This window comes from Halichoerus grypus, chromosome 6 (assembly GCF_964656455.1).
Source record: "Halichoerus grypus chromosome 6, mHalGry1.hap1.1, whole genome shotgun sequence".
In the NCBI taxonomy this organism is placed as follows: domain Eukaryota; kingdom Metazoa; phylum Chordata; class Mammalia; order Carnivora; family Phocidae; genus Halichoerus; species Halichoerus grypus.
In genome coordinates, this window is record NC_135717.1 from 9,899,040 (window position 1) to 9,915,230 (window position 16,191).

Genomic DNA, 16,191 nt, shown 5'->3' on the forward strand with positions numbered 1-16,191 from the left:
TGCTACTCACGCCATGTTTTGTCTGCTGGGTGGAGCACGCATGAGTGATGGAGGAAGCAGATAGGACTGGGGGCCCTGGCGGCGGGGGTGGGGGGGGTGGGGGGGGTGAGGAAGGGCCCGGAAGAGTCCCAGGAAATCCAGGAAGGCTTCATAGCAGAAGCGACATTTGAGTTAGACCTTGAAAGAAAGGGCAATGCCTGAGAGGCCGTCTGTGGATGAGAGATGAGCCTGGGGCTCTGGGGCTCTGTGAGGCGGAACTGGAGAGACGGAAGGGCAGATTCTATCTCAGCAGAAAGAGGTAGAGCCGACAGCATCGGGAGGGGGTGACTTTCCTGTCACCGGAGGCATGCAAGCCGGAGCACAGGGGGATGTTTGCGGAAGGAATTTCTGCCCACGCCAGAAGACTGTTATGATCTCTGAGAGTCTAGGATCAGGATTCTAAGAGGCAAGAGACAAGTTCCACCCTGGGCTAGCCCGCAAAACAAGCCAAACCCACATAAAACAAGACAAGCATGCTCCAAGCCAACTCCTTTGGACCAGCTGAGCAGTGAGAACCACAGGCTCAGAGAAGGCAGGAGGGGGAGAATTTGAGCTCAGTCTTGGAGGAAGGACAGGACTTGGGTAGCAGAGAGGCGCTCCTGGCAGGAGGCACGGCTCTGACCAAGGTGAGGAGGAGGATGCCCAGCTGGAGCATGAAATCTGCCTTTCTGAAGGCCCTTGACCGACTACTGTCTTAATCTGTTCTCACCTCTCCGGCACTTGGCGAGAGGAGGCAGGGCCGGGATCCTTTGCATCCCCCGATCCTTCTCCCTTAGCTCAGTGCAAAATGGCGGTCAAAATCTCTAGCTCCCCAGGCCATCATGGTTTGGGCACGGAGTTTGGCAATCGCTGTTGGGATCTGAATCATGGGGGGGGTGTGGGGACAGCTGGGGCAGGCCAGGAGGGCTGCAGAGAGATGGGCACGTGCTGGGGAGAGAGCAGGCAGAACCCCAGATGAGGTGTAAGGGAGCAGAACCTCGACAGAGGAAGTAGGGGTTCAGCCGGGCCCAAGGTGGGGAGCCCCCCAGGCTGGTTGGGGATAGAACAGGTTGGACCCAGACCCACAGGCAACATCCTTGTCTCCCTTCAACCTCATTCCCCTGTGGTTTATTGACTATCTACTGGGTACCTGGCCCCAGGCCACGCATGCGCAGCTAAGTGTAGACAGAGTCACCTCTTTTTTTTTTGGAGCAATCACTGGATGCTAGATTCAGGGCAGGACCCTTTGACAGTTTGCAACAGCCTTGCAAGGCAGAGGTTATCAGTCCCCCATCGCTTACAAGGAAACTGCAGCTCGGGGGGGCTAAGTGACTTGCCCAAGTTCACGCAGATGCTAAGAAGTGGCACGGCCGGGATTAGAGGCCAGGCGGGTCTGTCCTGAGCAGCCTGCCCCGGAGCCAGAGAGCAGAGAGGTGGGGAGAGGGGACTGTCGGGAGGGAAAGAAAGGGGAGGAGGATGAGAGCTGAAGCAGAGAAACACCCGGACTAAACGGGGAAAGGCACAGAAGAGACAGCACTCAGAGCCGGAGGCCGGGCCGAGGGAGGCATCAGAAACCCAAGGCAGGCTGTGTGCGTGCTTGGCAGCCGGTGACAGGGCCCAGGCGCTCCTTCCCAGCAGGCCCAACCTCCTGGGGCCACCACTCTGCGTCCCCGAGGCTCTGACCCGATTGCTTGCACACTCCAGGTCTGGATGACAGGCCCTGGGGTGGGGGGCTGGGGGGGGCTGCAGGCCCTGGGGGGCTGTGGCGCCGGGGCTTTGGCACGGGCTGGCCGTGACAGCTTGGCATTCCCCACCCCGCTGGGCTGTTGCTGAGGCTGATGGGACCACAGTGGCCAGACATCTGCCATGAGGCCTCCAGACACACCGCAGAGCTGCCCGACCCTGTCCCCCAACCCCACCCGTGCCCCTGTCAGTGGGGTGGTCCCGGGGCCCTGGCCGGAGCCCTGGCAAGGCCACTCGTCAAGGCTGGGGCCGCTCCGTGGTGGCGGAGTCGGGGCCTGGGCCGCCCCGGGATCGTCTGTTGCCATGACCACGGCAGGCCCGGTGCGGGGCCCGGCGGCTCGGCGTTTCCCAGGGAGAGCTTCGCGGGTCCGTGGGGAATGAACTCGTGATCTCGGCCGGGCAGACAGCCCCTGGCCTGGCCAGTGAATTAGCTTTTCCTTAGGAAACTATTCACTTTGCTCATTCATGGTGTCCCCCTCTGGGCCCCGGCACCTCCTAAGACAGCCCTGTGTCGGGCGGCCAGAACCCCACCCAACCGTGGCTGCCCGGCGGCTGAGGACGCTGACCTCACGCCATCGTATCAGTGTGGGGCTGGCCGGCTTAGTGCTGGCAACGGCCACACTCCCTTACTGCTCGCGGTCCCAGCCCAGGCTGCCCGCCCTCAGCTCCGGCCCCTGCTCATGCTGCCCAGGGCTGGGGAGCGTTGGCTGCCCAGCCGAAGGGACCCAGCCGCAGCCCCACACCGGGCCCTCTCCGCGGGGAGAGGAGCAGGTAACACCGCGCCCACCATCCCGCTCAGAGGGGTGGCCTGGGTTTGAATCCAGACTCCATCTCTTTCCAGCTGTGTGTCCCTGGGCACCCGTCTTAACCTTTCTGAGCCCGATTTCACATCTGTTAAAACGAAGATAGTCACCTCTGCCCTTCCAACCTCATAGGGCCATTATTATGGTCACCGCGCTTTTACTAGTTCTAGTACTTACTTACTTCCAGGGGTCCCGGGGGCTGTTCCTGGTGGAGTTCCCGGAGGCGTCTATTACCCAGGTAACGTACATGAAACTTCCACACACCCAGGTGAGGCAGAGCGTGATCGGTTCGTAAGAGATGCGCCCCGTGACAGCGCAGACTGGAAGAACATTGGCGCGCCTCCCAAGCAGACCCGCGAGCCGCTCCTACTTAAAGGCAGTCTGCGTGACACTTTTACAAGTACTCAGGGCATGCATTTTCTGAAAGATGAAAGACAGTGTTTGTTTGCCAGGCTGTACGGAAGTGGGCGCCATCATGCCCCCCCGCCTCTCAAACCATGAACCCCACTCTTGGGAATCCATTCAAAGAAAATAATTGAAAGGTAGAGAAAAAGAGAGATCCTGAACAAAGTTTATCGGGGGGTTATTTGCAAAGACATAAAACAAAAAAGCCCACCTGACTGGAGGGTGTGATTGAGTTGACCCTGACATAATACACAGCTACTAAAAAATAGGAGTGTGCAACCTGCCCAACCGGACGGCAGAGTGCTTTTCCGGGTGCTAACAATGTAAAAGCAACGACCGCGTGCGGCTAGAGACTGGGAACACCCCCGAAAGATAAGGGGCAGAATATTGCAGCTCTGGCATGGGGGGAGGGCACATTTTCTTTTACTATGAAAAAAAAAGCATCATGCTTTAAAGCAGATTGAAAAATCAACTGTAGCCCTTTCAATACTTAGAAAGTATTGGAAAGGCGTTTCCAGAGAGGTGGACACCTGAATGTGCAGGAAGAGGCACCAGAGAGGGCGTGGAAGCCCCGCCCCTTTTCCCAAACCTTGCCCCCCACCCCCACCCCGGGCCTCTTCCCTCTGGCCATTCCTGAGTTACATCCTTTTATAATAAACTGATGATCTAGTAAGAAAAAAGAAAGAAAAAAGCATTTGAGGGTTCAGGCCCGATATGAAACGGAGGGCAGCTGCCGACACACTCCCAGACACAAAGTGGCACTGGCCTGTTGGCCCAATGGGGAAACTGAGGCTCACAGAGGTTAAGGCTCACCCAAGGTCATGCAGCTAGGCAGTGAGGGACTTGACCGTGGGTCCGTGGGCAGCTTTCTGGCGGAGACATTGATGGTTCTGTCTCTTTCTCTCTCTCTCAACACAGGTGCTGGTCTCGGAGGTCTGGGAGTAGGAGGTGAGCTCAGAAACCAAACTTGGTTCCTCACGGATGGGGTCTGGCTGTCACTCTGGTCCACCCAGGTCCCCCGGCCTCAGAACCCCCAGAAGGCCTACACATCCCTCAGTCTACAGACAGAGCTTCCAGTTGGGAGAGACTTGCCGGAACCCACTGGCCTCCCAAGCCCCTCCCAAGCCCCTCCCTGGTGGCCCCTGCCTCCTTTCACGTGGCTTTTGATCCTCCACAACACCCCTGCAAGGCCTGCTGAGTGGGTATCGTTTTCCCTTCTGGGGCTGAGAAACTGAGTCTGAGAGAGTAGAAACCATAAATCAGGGCTGGAGCTAGGCTTCCCACCCACACATCCAGACACTGGGCTCCCAGCGGCTCCCTGTCCAAAGGGGAGGACCATCCCTATCAGCCCTTCTAGGACCTGGGGAGTGAGACACGCCCCCCCCCCCCCACCGCCCCAGGGAGATAAATAGTAGAAAAATTGTGGTCTGGGGCTCCTCATTCACTCCCACCTCTTTTCTCTGCAGCTCTGGGGCCTGGAGGCAAACCACCCAAGCCAGGTAAGACCTGAGGCCCCAGGGGCAGGGGAGGGCAGGGCCCACAGACTTGTGAACTGTCTCAGAAACAGCCCCGATGCTGGCGGGGGGGGGGGGGGGGGGGGGCGGTGGAAGGCAGGGACTGATGTTCCAATGGCCACCAAGCCTATGAATGTCACTCTCGTGCTCAGAATCAGATGGTGGGCTCCAGACTCCACCTGGATGGTCCCCTGACCCCAGACCAAGTTTCTGCAGCCTCTAGGCCAAGACTCTAGACATCTCTGACCTCAGTGACAATTGGAGCCCTTATCCTGACCCCGGGCTGAACCCTGACCTGAGACCGAGGCCTGGACTTAACCCCAGCCCGAACCCCGACCCTGGGCCCAGATGAGCTCCCCTCCTGACCAGGCCCCTTCCAGCTATGTCTAGACCTTGGAGGTTTCCAGTAAGAAGATCTGGCTAGATCTGTCCAGGCTTCTGCCCATGGGGCCCGGATCTGCCACTGAGGTCCACTGTCAGCTCCAAAAAACACACCCCCAGGAAAGGGGGAGGGCGGGTCCCTCTGGAAACACTGGCGGATAAGGAGCAGGTGGAGGAAATGGTCCAGATTTATGGCCCCATCGGCGTGAGACGCTCCACATGTGGCCTTGGCAGCCCCCCCACCCCCGCTCCGCATCTCCCCGGCTCTGAAACCAGAGGCTCCAGGACAGTTTGGATGTCCAACGGCTCTTACGAAATCCCAGTGTTCGATGATCCAAGTGCAAATGAATCTACAAGACCCAGATCCCCCCTTCCCTGCAAGCCCGTCTGGGCTGTGAAACTCCGGGGCCAGGGCAGGCGAGAAGGAGAGAGGCGAGAGAGCAGGAGTCCTGGGCAAGCGCTTTCCTGGGGTCTGTAGGAGTCTGCGAGGCCGGGAGCCTTTGGGCTTCGCTGCTGATCCTGCCAAAAGCTGCATCCCAGCCTTCCTGGAGGGGCGAGCTGCCCTCACAGGGTCCCCGAGGGCAGGGAGGAGGCGAAGGCGTGGGAGTAGGACTCTGCTTAGCCGGGAAAGCCCACTAAGGACTTTGCTTCGTGGGGGTCGTGACTGCAAAGCTAGTGGAGGGATGAGTGGATCCCACCGGCAGCGGGGGACCCGGGGCAGTGGTGATAAAGCACCAGCGGGGAGACTGGGACGGCTGCCCACAGAGGCCCATAAGGGATGGGCGCTAAAGCGAGGCGTTAATGAGTGCAAGACTTAGTGTAGACATCTGAAAGAACTTTGGGCTCGGAGTGAAGGAGTAGGCCAAAAGGGAAGTCAGGACATCTCTTTCTGACGGCAAGGACCTGAGATCACCCCCTTTCAGCCTCAGCACCCTGGGCCACAAAAGCCCGGCTCGGGTCACAGTGCCCCCCTCCCCGACCCCAGAGCAGATCTACACAGCCTGGCCGCGGGGACGTCCGGGCCTGCCCAGGCAGGACGGAACGGAGCACAGGCGGCGCGTGTCATGCTTGGGAACAATTAATCCCTTGACAAGTAGAGGGTGGGTGGCCTGGCAGCCACTCCACGGGGGCCTCGGCGGGCTTGGCCTGCCCGGACTCTCAGTGGGGGCCCAGGCAGCTGGGAACCAGCACCACCCACCCCCCCAGCACCAGCTGGAAGCCAGCCGCCGGCCGGGGAGGACGGGAAGGAGCTGGGGGGACACCCACTGGGTGCCCTGGCAGGTGGCACACACTAGTACTTTCTACTCACCAGCCCACTGGTCCCGGGAAGGTTGGGGACATGCTGGCCATTCCGTAGGTGGGGATACTGAGTCTCTGAGAGGTGAAGTGACTTGCTCCCCTCATACACAGAGTAGCTAGGGGCAGCAGGGTTTGGATCCAGGGCTCTGTGACTCTGGGAAGACAGAGGGTTAAGCTGGCCGGGCCCCTGGGCTCCCAGCTATGGGCAGCTCCTCACCTCTCTCCTCCTTTCCAGGGGCTGGACTCCTGGGGGCATTCGGGGCAGGTGAGTCCCCAGGGAGGAGGGCGAGCAAGGGTGGGACTGGTCATGCTGCAGGTAGCCCTGGGATCAGACAGCTGGTGGGGGAGCATGGGAAAAGGGCAGAGCAGAAGGGTGGCCTGCCCACCCACCAGCCCCAGCTTCTTCTCACTTCCTGTCGGGTCCTCATCTTCTCTTCCCAGCCCTTCTGTGGTCAGGAAAGGCCTGAACCTGTTCCCTGCCCTCCTGGAGCTCAGGAAATGGGCTTGGCTTGAGAGAAGCCCCTGACAGAACTGGGGAGGGGCAGGGCCTGAGGTGCTAAGGAAATGCACCCAGCACACCCCCAGGCCTGGCTGGACGCATACTGCACCTGCCTGGAAGGGAGAGGGGCCGGAGTCAGAGACCCACCTTGCAGAGGGGCCCACTGAGTTTCAGACGTGGTCAGCTCAGACAAGGAGGAGATGGGGTAGGAAGGGGGACCACACCCAGGGAAAGCCGGGTAGACCCTCTGGGGCTCAGTAGTCCCCTGCGTCTGGGGTCTGTCCGCAGAGAGGCCTGCCCCTGGGCTCGGGACCCTGGCAGCCAGGACTGGAGCTTGCAGGAAAAGATTCTCACAGAATTGGAAACAAACCTGGCTCGGTTGTGAACTCCAACCTGATTGCCCATCGGTCCTGGCCAAAGCCATGGAATGTCTCCTGGAGGGGGAGAAGGAGCAATTGGGCCCAGATGTGGGAAGGAGAGAGCCAAAGGGACCCATTTGGCTTCTCATAAACATTTTAGCATCCGTCTGCAAGCAAGGAGGCTCCTGGACTGCAGGGCAGGCTGCATGGACAGACAGACAGATGGTGGGCAATGGAAGGGGCTCCAGATATAGGGGAGGAGGAGAGGGCTGAGCCGGGGGACCCCTGCAAGGAAGCAGCACAGGCCTGGGGTGGGTACTGATGGAAAGAACAGAGCAGGACCTGGCACAGAAAGCCCTGCTGGGCCCCCCTTTGGCTGACAGGCCTAGCAGAAGCAAGGTCTGGCCTCGGGCTGTTATGGGGGAGGTCAATGCTATCACGCCTACATGGCATCTAGTTGCTGGTCACTATTTTATCAGGATCGGCCCCTAAGTACCAACTGCTGGAGTCCAGCTTAGGGGCCTGAGCGCTGCACACGGCCCTGCCCGGTTCCTGATCACCCTCCCCGAGGCCCTTCCCACCCTGGGCCCAGGAATGACCTGGCCCGCACTCCAGCTTCTCTCCTCACCTGGCTCTGTCCCCTTCTCCCCGCAGGTGCTGGTGGGCTCGCAGGTGGTGGCCCTGGGGCAGGTTAGTGTTGACATCCAGGCCACCTGCCCATCGGGGGGCCAGAGCCGAGCCCAGGGTGTCTGTTAGGTGCGGAGGGCAGCTGGGGTACAGGGATGAAAGGCCAGGCGTGTCCTGGGCGCTTGCATGGGGGTGATGTTGTAGCAGTTGCCCAGGGCACAGGCAGCTCACAGCTGGGTCCTGCGTGAGAGCGGGAGAGAAGCCCCAGGGGCCAATTTAAAGCTCTCTGGCGCCAAACCTGGTCCTGGGAGCAGGGCTCACTGCTTGGTATGGAAGCCACCTCAGTTGGCCTCCCAGGAGGGACAGGGCCCCGTGGGCTGGGGCTCAGAGCCTCACCGGGTCCTCCCCTGCGCAGGGCTCGGGGCCTTTCCAGGAGGCGCCTACCCGGGGGCTCTGGTGCCCGGTGGAGCAGCGGGTGCTGCCGCGGCCTATAAAGCTGCCAAGGCTGGTGAGTGTTACCCCTGGGGACGTGCCGTAAGCCCTCTGGCCTCTGTGAGCTCACGACTTTGCAAAGACCCTTTCCTGGGCGACGGGCGGGCGGGCAGCATTCTCATCCCCAATCCACCGGGACTCGGGGAGGCCGCCAGCCGTGCCCAAGTCTCAAAGCGAGGTGGCGGCGGGGCCAGACCTTAACGCGGGGCCTTCAACCCTGACCGCCCGGGGCCCTCCTGCCTCCCACCGTCCCTTGTGTGACCCCCGGCCTCTCCCACTCCCGGCTTTGTAGGGGCTGGGCTTGGCGGTGTCGGTGGCCTTGGCGGGGTGGGCGGCCTCGGTGGCATCGGCGGCTTGGGAGTGTCTACAGGTACGGTGGGTAGAGCTGGGCTGCCCAGGGGAAGGCCGCAGGCCCGGGGGGACCCCACTCTGATGCGGGCCCCGTCCCACGCCAGGCGCGGTGGTGCCTCAGCCTGGAGCCGGAGTCGGAGTCGGAGCCGGAGCGAAGCCTGGGAAGGTGCCCGGTCAGTGTGCAGTCCCCGGAGGGGGGGGGGGCTGGAGGGGGGCCGGACGGGGAGGGGAGAGGCCCCCCAACCCCCCCTGCACCAGAGGCCTGGCCCCACGTGTGTAACATGGCAGAGATGCCGGAGACGGGCCCTGGCCTACCTTCTGGGTCCTTCTTCCAGCTCTGGGAGCAGAAAGGGACCTCAGAGACCTGCTCTCTGGCAAGCACTCAAGGGGCAGATGGGGCACGGGGGGCTCGGGAGGGGCAGGCAGTCACGGCAGAGCTGGCCTGAGCCCCGGGCCACGCTGACTCCCCATCTGGTGCTTTGCACTCTGCACCCAAGCCCTTGAGGAAGTGACTTCAGGTTGAACAAAAGGCTGCCTGAGTCCACACAGCAGGGAGGGAACATCTGGAAGCTGTTAGCCCAGAGGTGGGCTGAGCCAGCCATGTAAACAGGCTCCGGGAGACAAGACAAATCCACACACAGAAGGGTTGGCAGATGACTTCCGAAACTCGTGGGAGAGCCGCGGCCACCGCGCTTGGGTCTCTGGCGACATCCTCCGGGCCCTGGGTGGCTGGTCCGGGAGCCCCGGGGCCGCTCCAGAGAGAAGGGCCCGGGAGGGGCTCCTAGAGGCCAGGCTACGGCTCACGGCTCAAAGCTCTTCTCTCCGCCACAGGTGTGGGGCTGCCCGGTGTATACCCAGGTGGAGTGCTCCCAGGCGCAGGTGAGGGCCAGGAGAAGGAGGGGACCCAAGGGCAAGGAGAGCAGCCCCCGGCAGCCTCCCTGGTGGCCCGTGGCCTCCCCAGCTGGGCCCTGACCAGCACTGTCCCCCTGAGCATCAAAGCTCAGGCCAACAGACAGAAGGCCCCGGTCATCTTTCCCCCAAGAGCCTAGTGAGCTTCACCGCCTGCCCCAAGTGCTGACCCTAGGCCCAAAGCCAGACCATTGTCACAGCCCAAGGAGGGCCGCCCAGGAACACAGCAAGTCCCAGCGTGGCCAGCTCTTTCCCAAAAGCTCTGAGTCACCAGGGGGCCGGCCCGGCACATCCGCCCTGCAGGAGACCCCCCTCCGAGCTGCCCTCTTGCCCTCCTTTTCCTGCCAGGGCCTGGCCTGGCCACCCCGCCCAGCATGTGACCTCCTGAATTCCCCCAAAAGCCCAGACTCGGCCCGCTCTGAGGGATTTGCTGACAGAGTGTCCCTCCCCACTGTCCCTCTGGCTGTCCCAGCAGAGACAAGAGTGGGACAAGTACCAGATGCTCCGCCTTGTACGGGGACGGTGGGCAGGGTGGCTGCAAATTAACTCCAGTTTAGAGAGAAGGCCGACTGAGGCACAGGCTCGAGTGGCTAGGAAATGGAATTAACACTCAGGTCTTCTGACCTTGGGTCAGGCGGGGAAAGAGACTCACGGCCACACAGGCCCCCCACCAGCCCGGGAGCTGGGCCCGTGGCTGATAGTCATTACAGAAGGTCAGCTCTGGGACCCCGGGGGGGTGTGGCTGGTCTGCCTTCCCACACCTCACGGCCAGCTCCCCCTCGGCCCCTCAGGAGCTCGGTTCCCGGGTGTGGGGGTGCTCCCTGGGGTTCCCACCGGAGCCGGAGTCAAGGCCAAGACCCCAGGTATGCGGCCAGTGGGCTGGGAGCCCAAGGCGGGAAGGAATCTCCACCCTCATCCAGGCCCCTGTGGCCCCCGGGGTGGGGTGGAGTGGGGATGGGGACTCTGGGCTCAGGGCCCTCCGGGTGGGCAGCCGAGATGGGTAGCACCCCTCTCAGAAACCCCCAAGTGTGAGCCGGGAGGTCCGGGCAGATGGGGCCAAGCTCCGGGCGGCCCGCCGAGGGTCCATGGTGGCAAGGCTGATGGCTCCTGTCCTTGCAGGTGGAGGTGGAGCTTTCGCCGGAATCCCAGGTGAGGCACAGCTGGGTGTCCCCCCACCATGCCCCCGGCCGGCACCCCGAATCCCAGCAAGGCCTGTCCGGTTTCCCTCATGCTTACTGCCGCAGGCCTTGGACCGTCTTCCGCACAATGTGGCCTCGATCACAGGCCGCTTCCCCAGCCCCAAACCCTCTGTCTGTGCGGCAGCCAAACGAACCCAGAAATCCCACCCGTCTGGGTCAAATGCCGGGAGAGCTACAGGCCCTGACTGTGGCCCGAGCCCCAGCGCGGGGAGAGAGTCCGGCAGTTTCCCGGAGGAAGTGACCCGGGGACACTGAGGAGGGCCGGGCTGACCAGGGACAAAGACGCGGGAAGACAGGATGGTTTCTGGAGCTCACTCTGAGCAGAGAGTAGAGTGGGAGGCCGACGGCCCTGCAGGGCTGCTGGCCCACGTGGCCGGGACCTGAGCTCGCTCTCCTTGTTCCCACAGGAGTCGGACCCTTTGGGGGCCAGCAGCCTGGCGTCCCGCTGGGGTACCCCATCAAGGCACCCAAGCTGCCAGGTGAGTCAGAAGGAGGACTCAAGATGCACCACTCCCTGAGCCTCACAGAGGAGAAGCAGGCGTGTGGGGGACTTTTTTTGGCCACTGGTGTCTCGGCGGGGGGGTGGGGAGGGTTAGGACACCTGAGTATGGACGCCCCACGTCTGGTCGCCAGCAAGGGAAGCCGTCCTGTAGGCACCGGCCTCCCTCACACGCACAGGTACACAGAGCCGTAGCCCCCATGGGGAACCATATGTGTTGATGGTAAGAAACAGCCTTCAATGGAAAAACCCCTCTGATGTCACCCCCTGCCCCCGCCATCAGCTCAGACAATGAGATGTTTGCTCTTGGGAGGATGATAAAGAAGAGACTCGGGGATTCTAGGGCCATGGCAGGTCCTGGATTTGTAGGAGGAGGGTCGTGCCATCAGCCCCTGGAGAAGGGGTGCCCTCTCCCTCCTCCACCCAGGGCCTCTGCTCTCCAGGGAGCCTCTGTGAGCAGCTCGGGACCTTTGGTGCATGCGTGGGGGCCAGGTCTCAGGCCTTAGTACCTGTGGGGGTAAGGCTGTCTACCCAGGCAAATGGGAGCCCAGCATAGGGTTGCCATGGAGCAGCCCCTGAGCCCACCCTGCCCTCCCTTCAGGTGGCTATGGACTGCCCTACAGCACTGGGAAACTGCCCTTCGGTGAGTAAGACCCTCCTGAATGGATGGGCTTCTAGCTCTTTCCAGCTGCAGGGGCCTAGCAAGGACAGCACCCAACCGGGGATGGGGTAGAGGCTTGGAATGGGAATCCCCTAAGAAAGGAACATAGAACTTGGACTCAGCCTGGTTCTCGATCCTGACCCTCACGCTTAGCCCCAGGCCTTGGGCAAACCAGTTTCTTCACCTGTAAAATGGGAATAAGCATCCACACCCATTTGTATGTGTTTTCACTCTGGCTGGGAGTGAGAGCGTGGAGACTCCGGGCAGCCTGACCCCTGAAGGGCAGGGTGGGGGGGCAGCCGCAGTCAGATCTGCACAGATGCCCACTGAGCCTCTTTGATTCACAGGCTATGGGCCCGGAGGAGTGGCTGGTGCCGGGGCCAAGGCTGGGTACCCGACGGGGACAGGTAAGGAGAACCTCAGCCAACTGTCAGCCAAAGGGGCCCCAATCACGCAGGCTCCAGAGCCCCGGGGGCTGGCCAGGGTCTCTCCAGGATGCAGGCCAGCCCACCCTGCATCTAGACCCCAGTCTGAGCCTGGAGAAGGATCTCGGGTGAGGGCAGCTCCCTCAGCTCTGCTTGCTATGAAGCCCCTCCCCCATGCCCTTTTGCCAAAGGGTTGGTTCTCGTGGGGCTGGAACAGGCGGGCTCTGGAAATGCAGGAGGACAGTTTTCAGAGTCTCTCTCCTTCCCCTCCCCCAGGAGTTGGCGCGCAGGCTGCAGCAGCAGCAGCTAAAGCAGCAAAGTATGGTGAGTGCACCTGCCAGCCCCCAGCCCCCCAGCCTCTCCAGCCCTTTTATCCCTGAGAGCCTGCCTCATAGAGAACTAGCCAAGGCAGCCCCTCCCCACCTCCATTTATCAAATGTTTTCAATACCACCCACTCCTCTATCTGTCCATCCACTCATTCTCTCTTCCATCCTTCTCTCCATCCATCCCTGTCTATCCCTCATCCATCTTCCCATCCATCCATCCATCCTTCCTTCCATCTCTCCATTCCTCCCTCCATCCTTTCATTCATCCATCTATCCATCCCCCATCCATCTATCCTCCATTCCTCCCTCATCCTTCCATCCCTCTCCTTCCATCCCTCCTTTATCTATCCTTCCCTCCATCCATCCATCAATCCCTCCCTCTTTCCATCCTTCCATCCCACATCTATCCCTCCCTCCATCCATCCATCCCTCCCTCCTCCATCAATCCCTCCTTCCACGTATCCATCCATCCCTTCATCCATCCATCCCCCCATCTATCCCCCAGTCCATCCATCCATCCATCCATCCATCCATCTCTCCATCTATTCATTCCTCCCTCCATTCATCCATCCTTCCATTTGTCCATTCCTCCCTCCATCCATCCACTCATCTATCCATCTCTCCATCCATCCATCCATCCATCCAGCTATTTCAGAGACCAGGGTCAAATAAGAGCCCTGCTGGAAAATGCAGGCACTGTGGTGGGAGTCAAGAAGAGGGAGACATTATTTTTACGTGGGGGAAATCAAGAAGGTTTCTCAGAGAAGATGACATTTGATTCTGGAGTTTGCCATGTGGTTAAAACAGGAAGGAGAAGCCCAGGCAGAGGGGATGGGTACTATGATGGTTAGAATGATCATTTTAGGCGGTACCGACATGAGTATTTAAACGATGTGATAGCTCAGTATCAATTTAATGTGCACTATACAGCTTCTAACCTGCTCCTCAAGCCCCTGATCCCTCGGCCTGCAGACATGCCACGGCCTTCCCCATGCCTGTGTGGTGGGCAGAGTGAGCATCTCTGCCCCCGTCCCAGCTCATCCACCAGTTCAGAATCACATTACTGGGGCTGAGGTCCTTGTCTTCATCTCCAGTCCCAGGGAGCCCCTCCTGTACCCCAATGGGACGGAGAGCATATCCCCACCATCCCAAGGGGGCAAGAGTGGAGGGGAAGCAGCGAGCCGGAGGCCTGCTCCATGGAGGCCCCGCAGGCCCTCCCTCTAGGCCCCCAACGCTGTGGGGGATGGCTGGAATGTGGGAGCAGGAGAGTGGGGCGACGAGGGGCTGCCAGAGCTGGGCAGCCAGGCGCTTGGATTACAAACTTGGCCGAGTGTTCGGAACACAGGGAGGGGAAGCCTTGAACATTCCTACAGGGGCCCCTCTGGCCCGGGGAGCGGCCGCTTGTGGTTTCTCAGTATGTGGCAGTGATTAGAATGGGATTTGTCTGAAAACATACAAGTCCCTTAATGAGCATGTTGAAATGGACACTTTGGGGGTGAGTCAAGGAACAGTGGGGTGGGGGCCTCCTCGAGCAGGCCCAGCCGGAGATGCCTGGGCTGCATTCCCAGAGGACATGGTGCTGGTTAAAATTCCAGCATCCAAGCAGCCTTCCTGCACGGCCTCAGGAGGGGCCCTGGGAGCTACGTCTTCAGCGTGCCCTTCCCGGCAGGTGCGGGAGCCGGGGTTCTCCCTGGTGTTGGAGGCGGCGGCATTCCCGGCGGGCCCGGCGCAATTCCTGGGATCGGAGGCATCGCAGGTAACGTCCGTCCAGCAGGGGCTGGGGGTGTTCTTGAGAGGGCCACTGGGGGAAGGGCCTCACGCTCTGTGGCTGTCTCTCCAGGGGCGGGGGCGCCGGCTGCTGCGGCAAAGGCTGCTGCGAAGGCAGCTAAGTTCGGTGAGTGCCCCGAGGGGTGGCCGGCCCGGACCCCGGCGCCCTCAGCCCCCCCATCCGCATGGGCCTGGGACAGCCCAGTCCTACAAGGCTGGGTGGACCTGGCCTTCATCCATCTACGGCAGCCTCTATCCCCCCACTCCCCAAACATGCAATGTTCCTACCTCCTTGCCTTTGCCCATCCTGGCCCCTCTTTCTGGAAGGCCATTGCTCTCCGCTGGTCAGCTCAGCTGGGGGCGGGGGGCCGTGTCGCACAGAGCAGCTGGCTTCTCCCCTCCTCCCGTCAGGGCTGTCCCACTGCCGCACCCGCTCCCTGGGGGCCCAGCGGAGAGACCTGACTCGGCTTTAGACCTAGATCGTGGTCTTCCCACCCACAGAGCCAAACCCTCAGAGCTCTGGGCAGGTTCCGGCAGCCCTCCCCATCTCTCAGATGGGTGGGATCCATGCAGGCGCAATGGCAGCCCACCTGGGATCCTGCCCTCAGGACCTACCACTCCCCACAGCTCCCAGAGCTGTGCCCTTGGAGGCCCTCTGAGGTTCCCACAGGGTCCAGGCCAGGAGAACAATCCTTTCCTTCCACCAGGAGCTGCTGGAGGCTTGGTGCCCGGTGCACCAGGCTTTGGCGCCCCGGGAGTTGGGGTCCCAGGTGTTGGGGTCCCAGGTGTTGGAATCCCAGGTGTTGGAGTCCCAGGTGTTGGAGTCCCAGGTGAGCTGGGCTGCGTGTGTGCGTGCGTGCGTGTGCATACACACGTAAGAGAGAAATATTGAAACCGTTGCTAAGACTTTTGGATTCCCTCTAATACCTCACCCATCTATCCTCTTCTCTTCCTACCCTCGGCCATGCCTCGTCTTCTCTCCCTTGGGCTGTAACAATCTCCTAATTAGTCACGGCCAGCATCAGCTTCTCTAATTCATCTCCTGGCTCTCAGTGTACATTCCCAGCCCTTAGCTGAATAGGTGCTCAGTAAATGGTGAGTGGATGGATGGATGGATGATGGATGGATAAGCACATGGTTGGATGAGCGAATGATGAGATGGGTGCGTAGAAGGCAAATGCAAAATGAACCATTGCATAGTTAGATGAATCGATAGGTAGGCAGAGGAGTGGATAAGTGGATGGATGGGTGGGTGCATGGATGGACAGAGAGGTACGTTGGTTGAGTGGGTGGATCGAAGTCCAAGGATAGACAAACAAATGGACAGACATATGGGTAGATCAATGGGTGGATGAATGGGTGGTTAAGTAGACAGATGAACAGATGAGTAGATGGGGACATGGACAAGTAGGCCCTTGTGTCATTTGTGTCCCCCTTGGTCTCTCCAGGAGCTGTGTCACCAGCTGCAGCTGCTAAAGCAGCCAAATTCGGTGAGTGCTGTGCTGATTAGCTCTGCCCCGTCCTGTTCTGGCCAGAGAAGGGGAGTGACTTGCCCAGGGTCACACAGCAAGTCACTGGGAGGTCACTGGCATAGCTGGGACTTGGAACTGCTGGGCCCTGGGACAATGTCTCCTCCACTAGTCTCCTACCATAAGGCCATGGGGCTGAGTGATGGGAGAGTCCCGGTATGGCATTCCCAGTGGAGACAGCATCCCTGACCCTCCCTGCCCCAGCCGGGGCCCTCTCAGAGGAGCCCAAGCCTGGCTAGGGCTATGGGACCTGCCCACAGTCTCTCCAAGGCCAACAACGGGGCCCTTCCCCAAGGGGTTAGAGAGCACTGGGGGGGGGGGGAGGTTTGTCAGTAAAGGCTCCTTGGAGGAGGCTGGCCCGGGGCCCATGCATTCTATGGTCTC

General features: G+C 60.9%; 1 protein-coding gene across 10 annotated transcripts in view; it reads left to right on the forward strand.

Annotated features, from left to right (window-relative positions):
- ELN (elastin) overlaps positions 1–16,191 on the forward strand; it is a 30,560-nt gene that overhangs the window by 3,292 nt on the left and 11,077 nt on the right. For 3 of the 10 annotated variants that reach the window (XM_078074483.1, XM_078074486.1, XM_078074492.1), the window contains exons 2-20: positions 2,752–2,802; positions 3,888–3,917; positions 4,436–4,468; positions 6,399–6,428; positions 7,676–7,711; positions 8,064–8,156; positions 8,433–8,510; positions 8,596–8,664; positions 9,323–9,370; positions 10,192–10,263; positions 10,520–10,549; positions 11,007–11,078; positions 11,700–11,741; positions 12,107–12,166; positions 12,461–12,508; positions 14,181–14,267; positions 14,352–14,405; positions 14,986–15,108; positions 15,727–15,768. In XM_078074483.1, coding sequence (XP_077930609.1) covers positions 2,752–2,802; positions 3,888–3,917; positions 4,436–4,468; positions 6,399–6,428; positions 7,676–7,711; positions 8,064–8,156; positions 8,433–8,510; positions 8,596–8,664; positions 9,323–9,370; positions 10,192–10,263; positions 10,520–10,549; positions 11,007–11,078; positions 11,700–11,741; positions 12,107–12,166; positions 12,461–12,508; positions 14,181–14,267; positions 14,352–14,405; positions 14,986–15,108; positions 15,727–15,768 — 1,098 coding nt within the window. The remainder of the gene's footprint in view (positions 1–2,751; positions 2,803–3,887; positions 3,918–4,435; positions 4,469–6,398; positions 6,429–7,675; positions 7,712–8,063; positions 8,157–8,432; positions 8,511–8,595; positions 8,665–9,322; positions 9,371–10,191; positions 10,264–10,519; positions 10,550–11,006; positions 11,079–11,699; positions 11,742–12,106; positions 12,167–12,460; positions 12,509–14,180; positions 14,268–14,351; positions 14,406–14,985; positions 15,109–15,726; positions 15,769–16,191) is intronic. The other 7 variants (XM_078074488.1, XM_078074489.1, XM_078074485.1 and 4 more) reach the window with 7 other exon arrangements.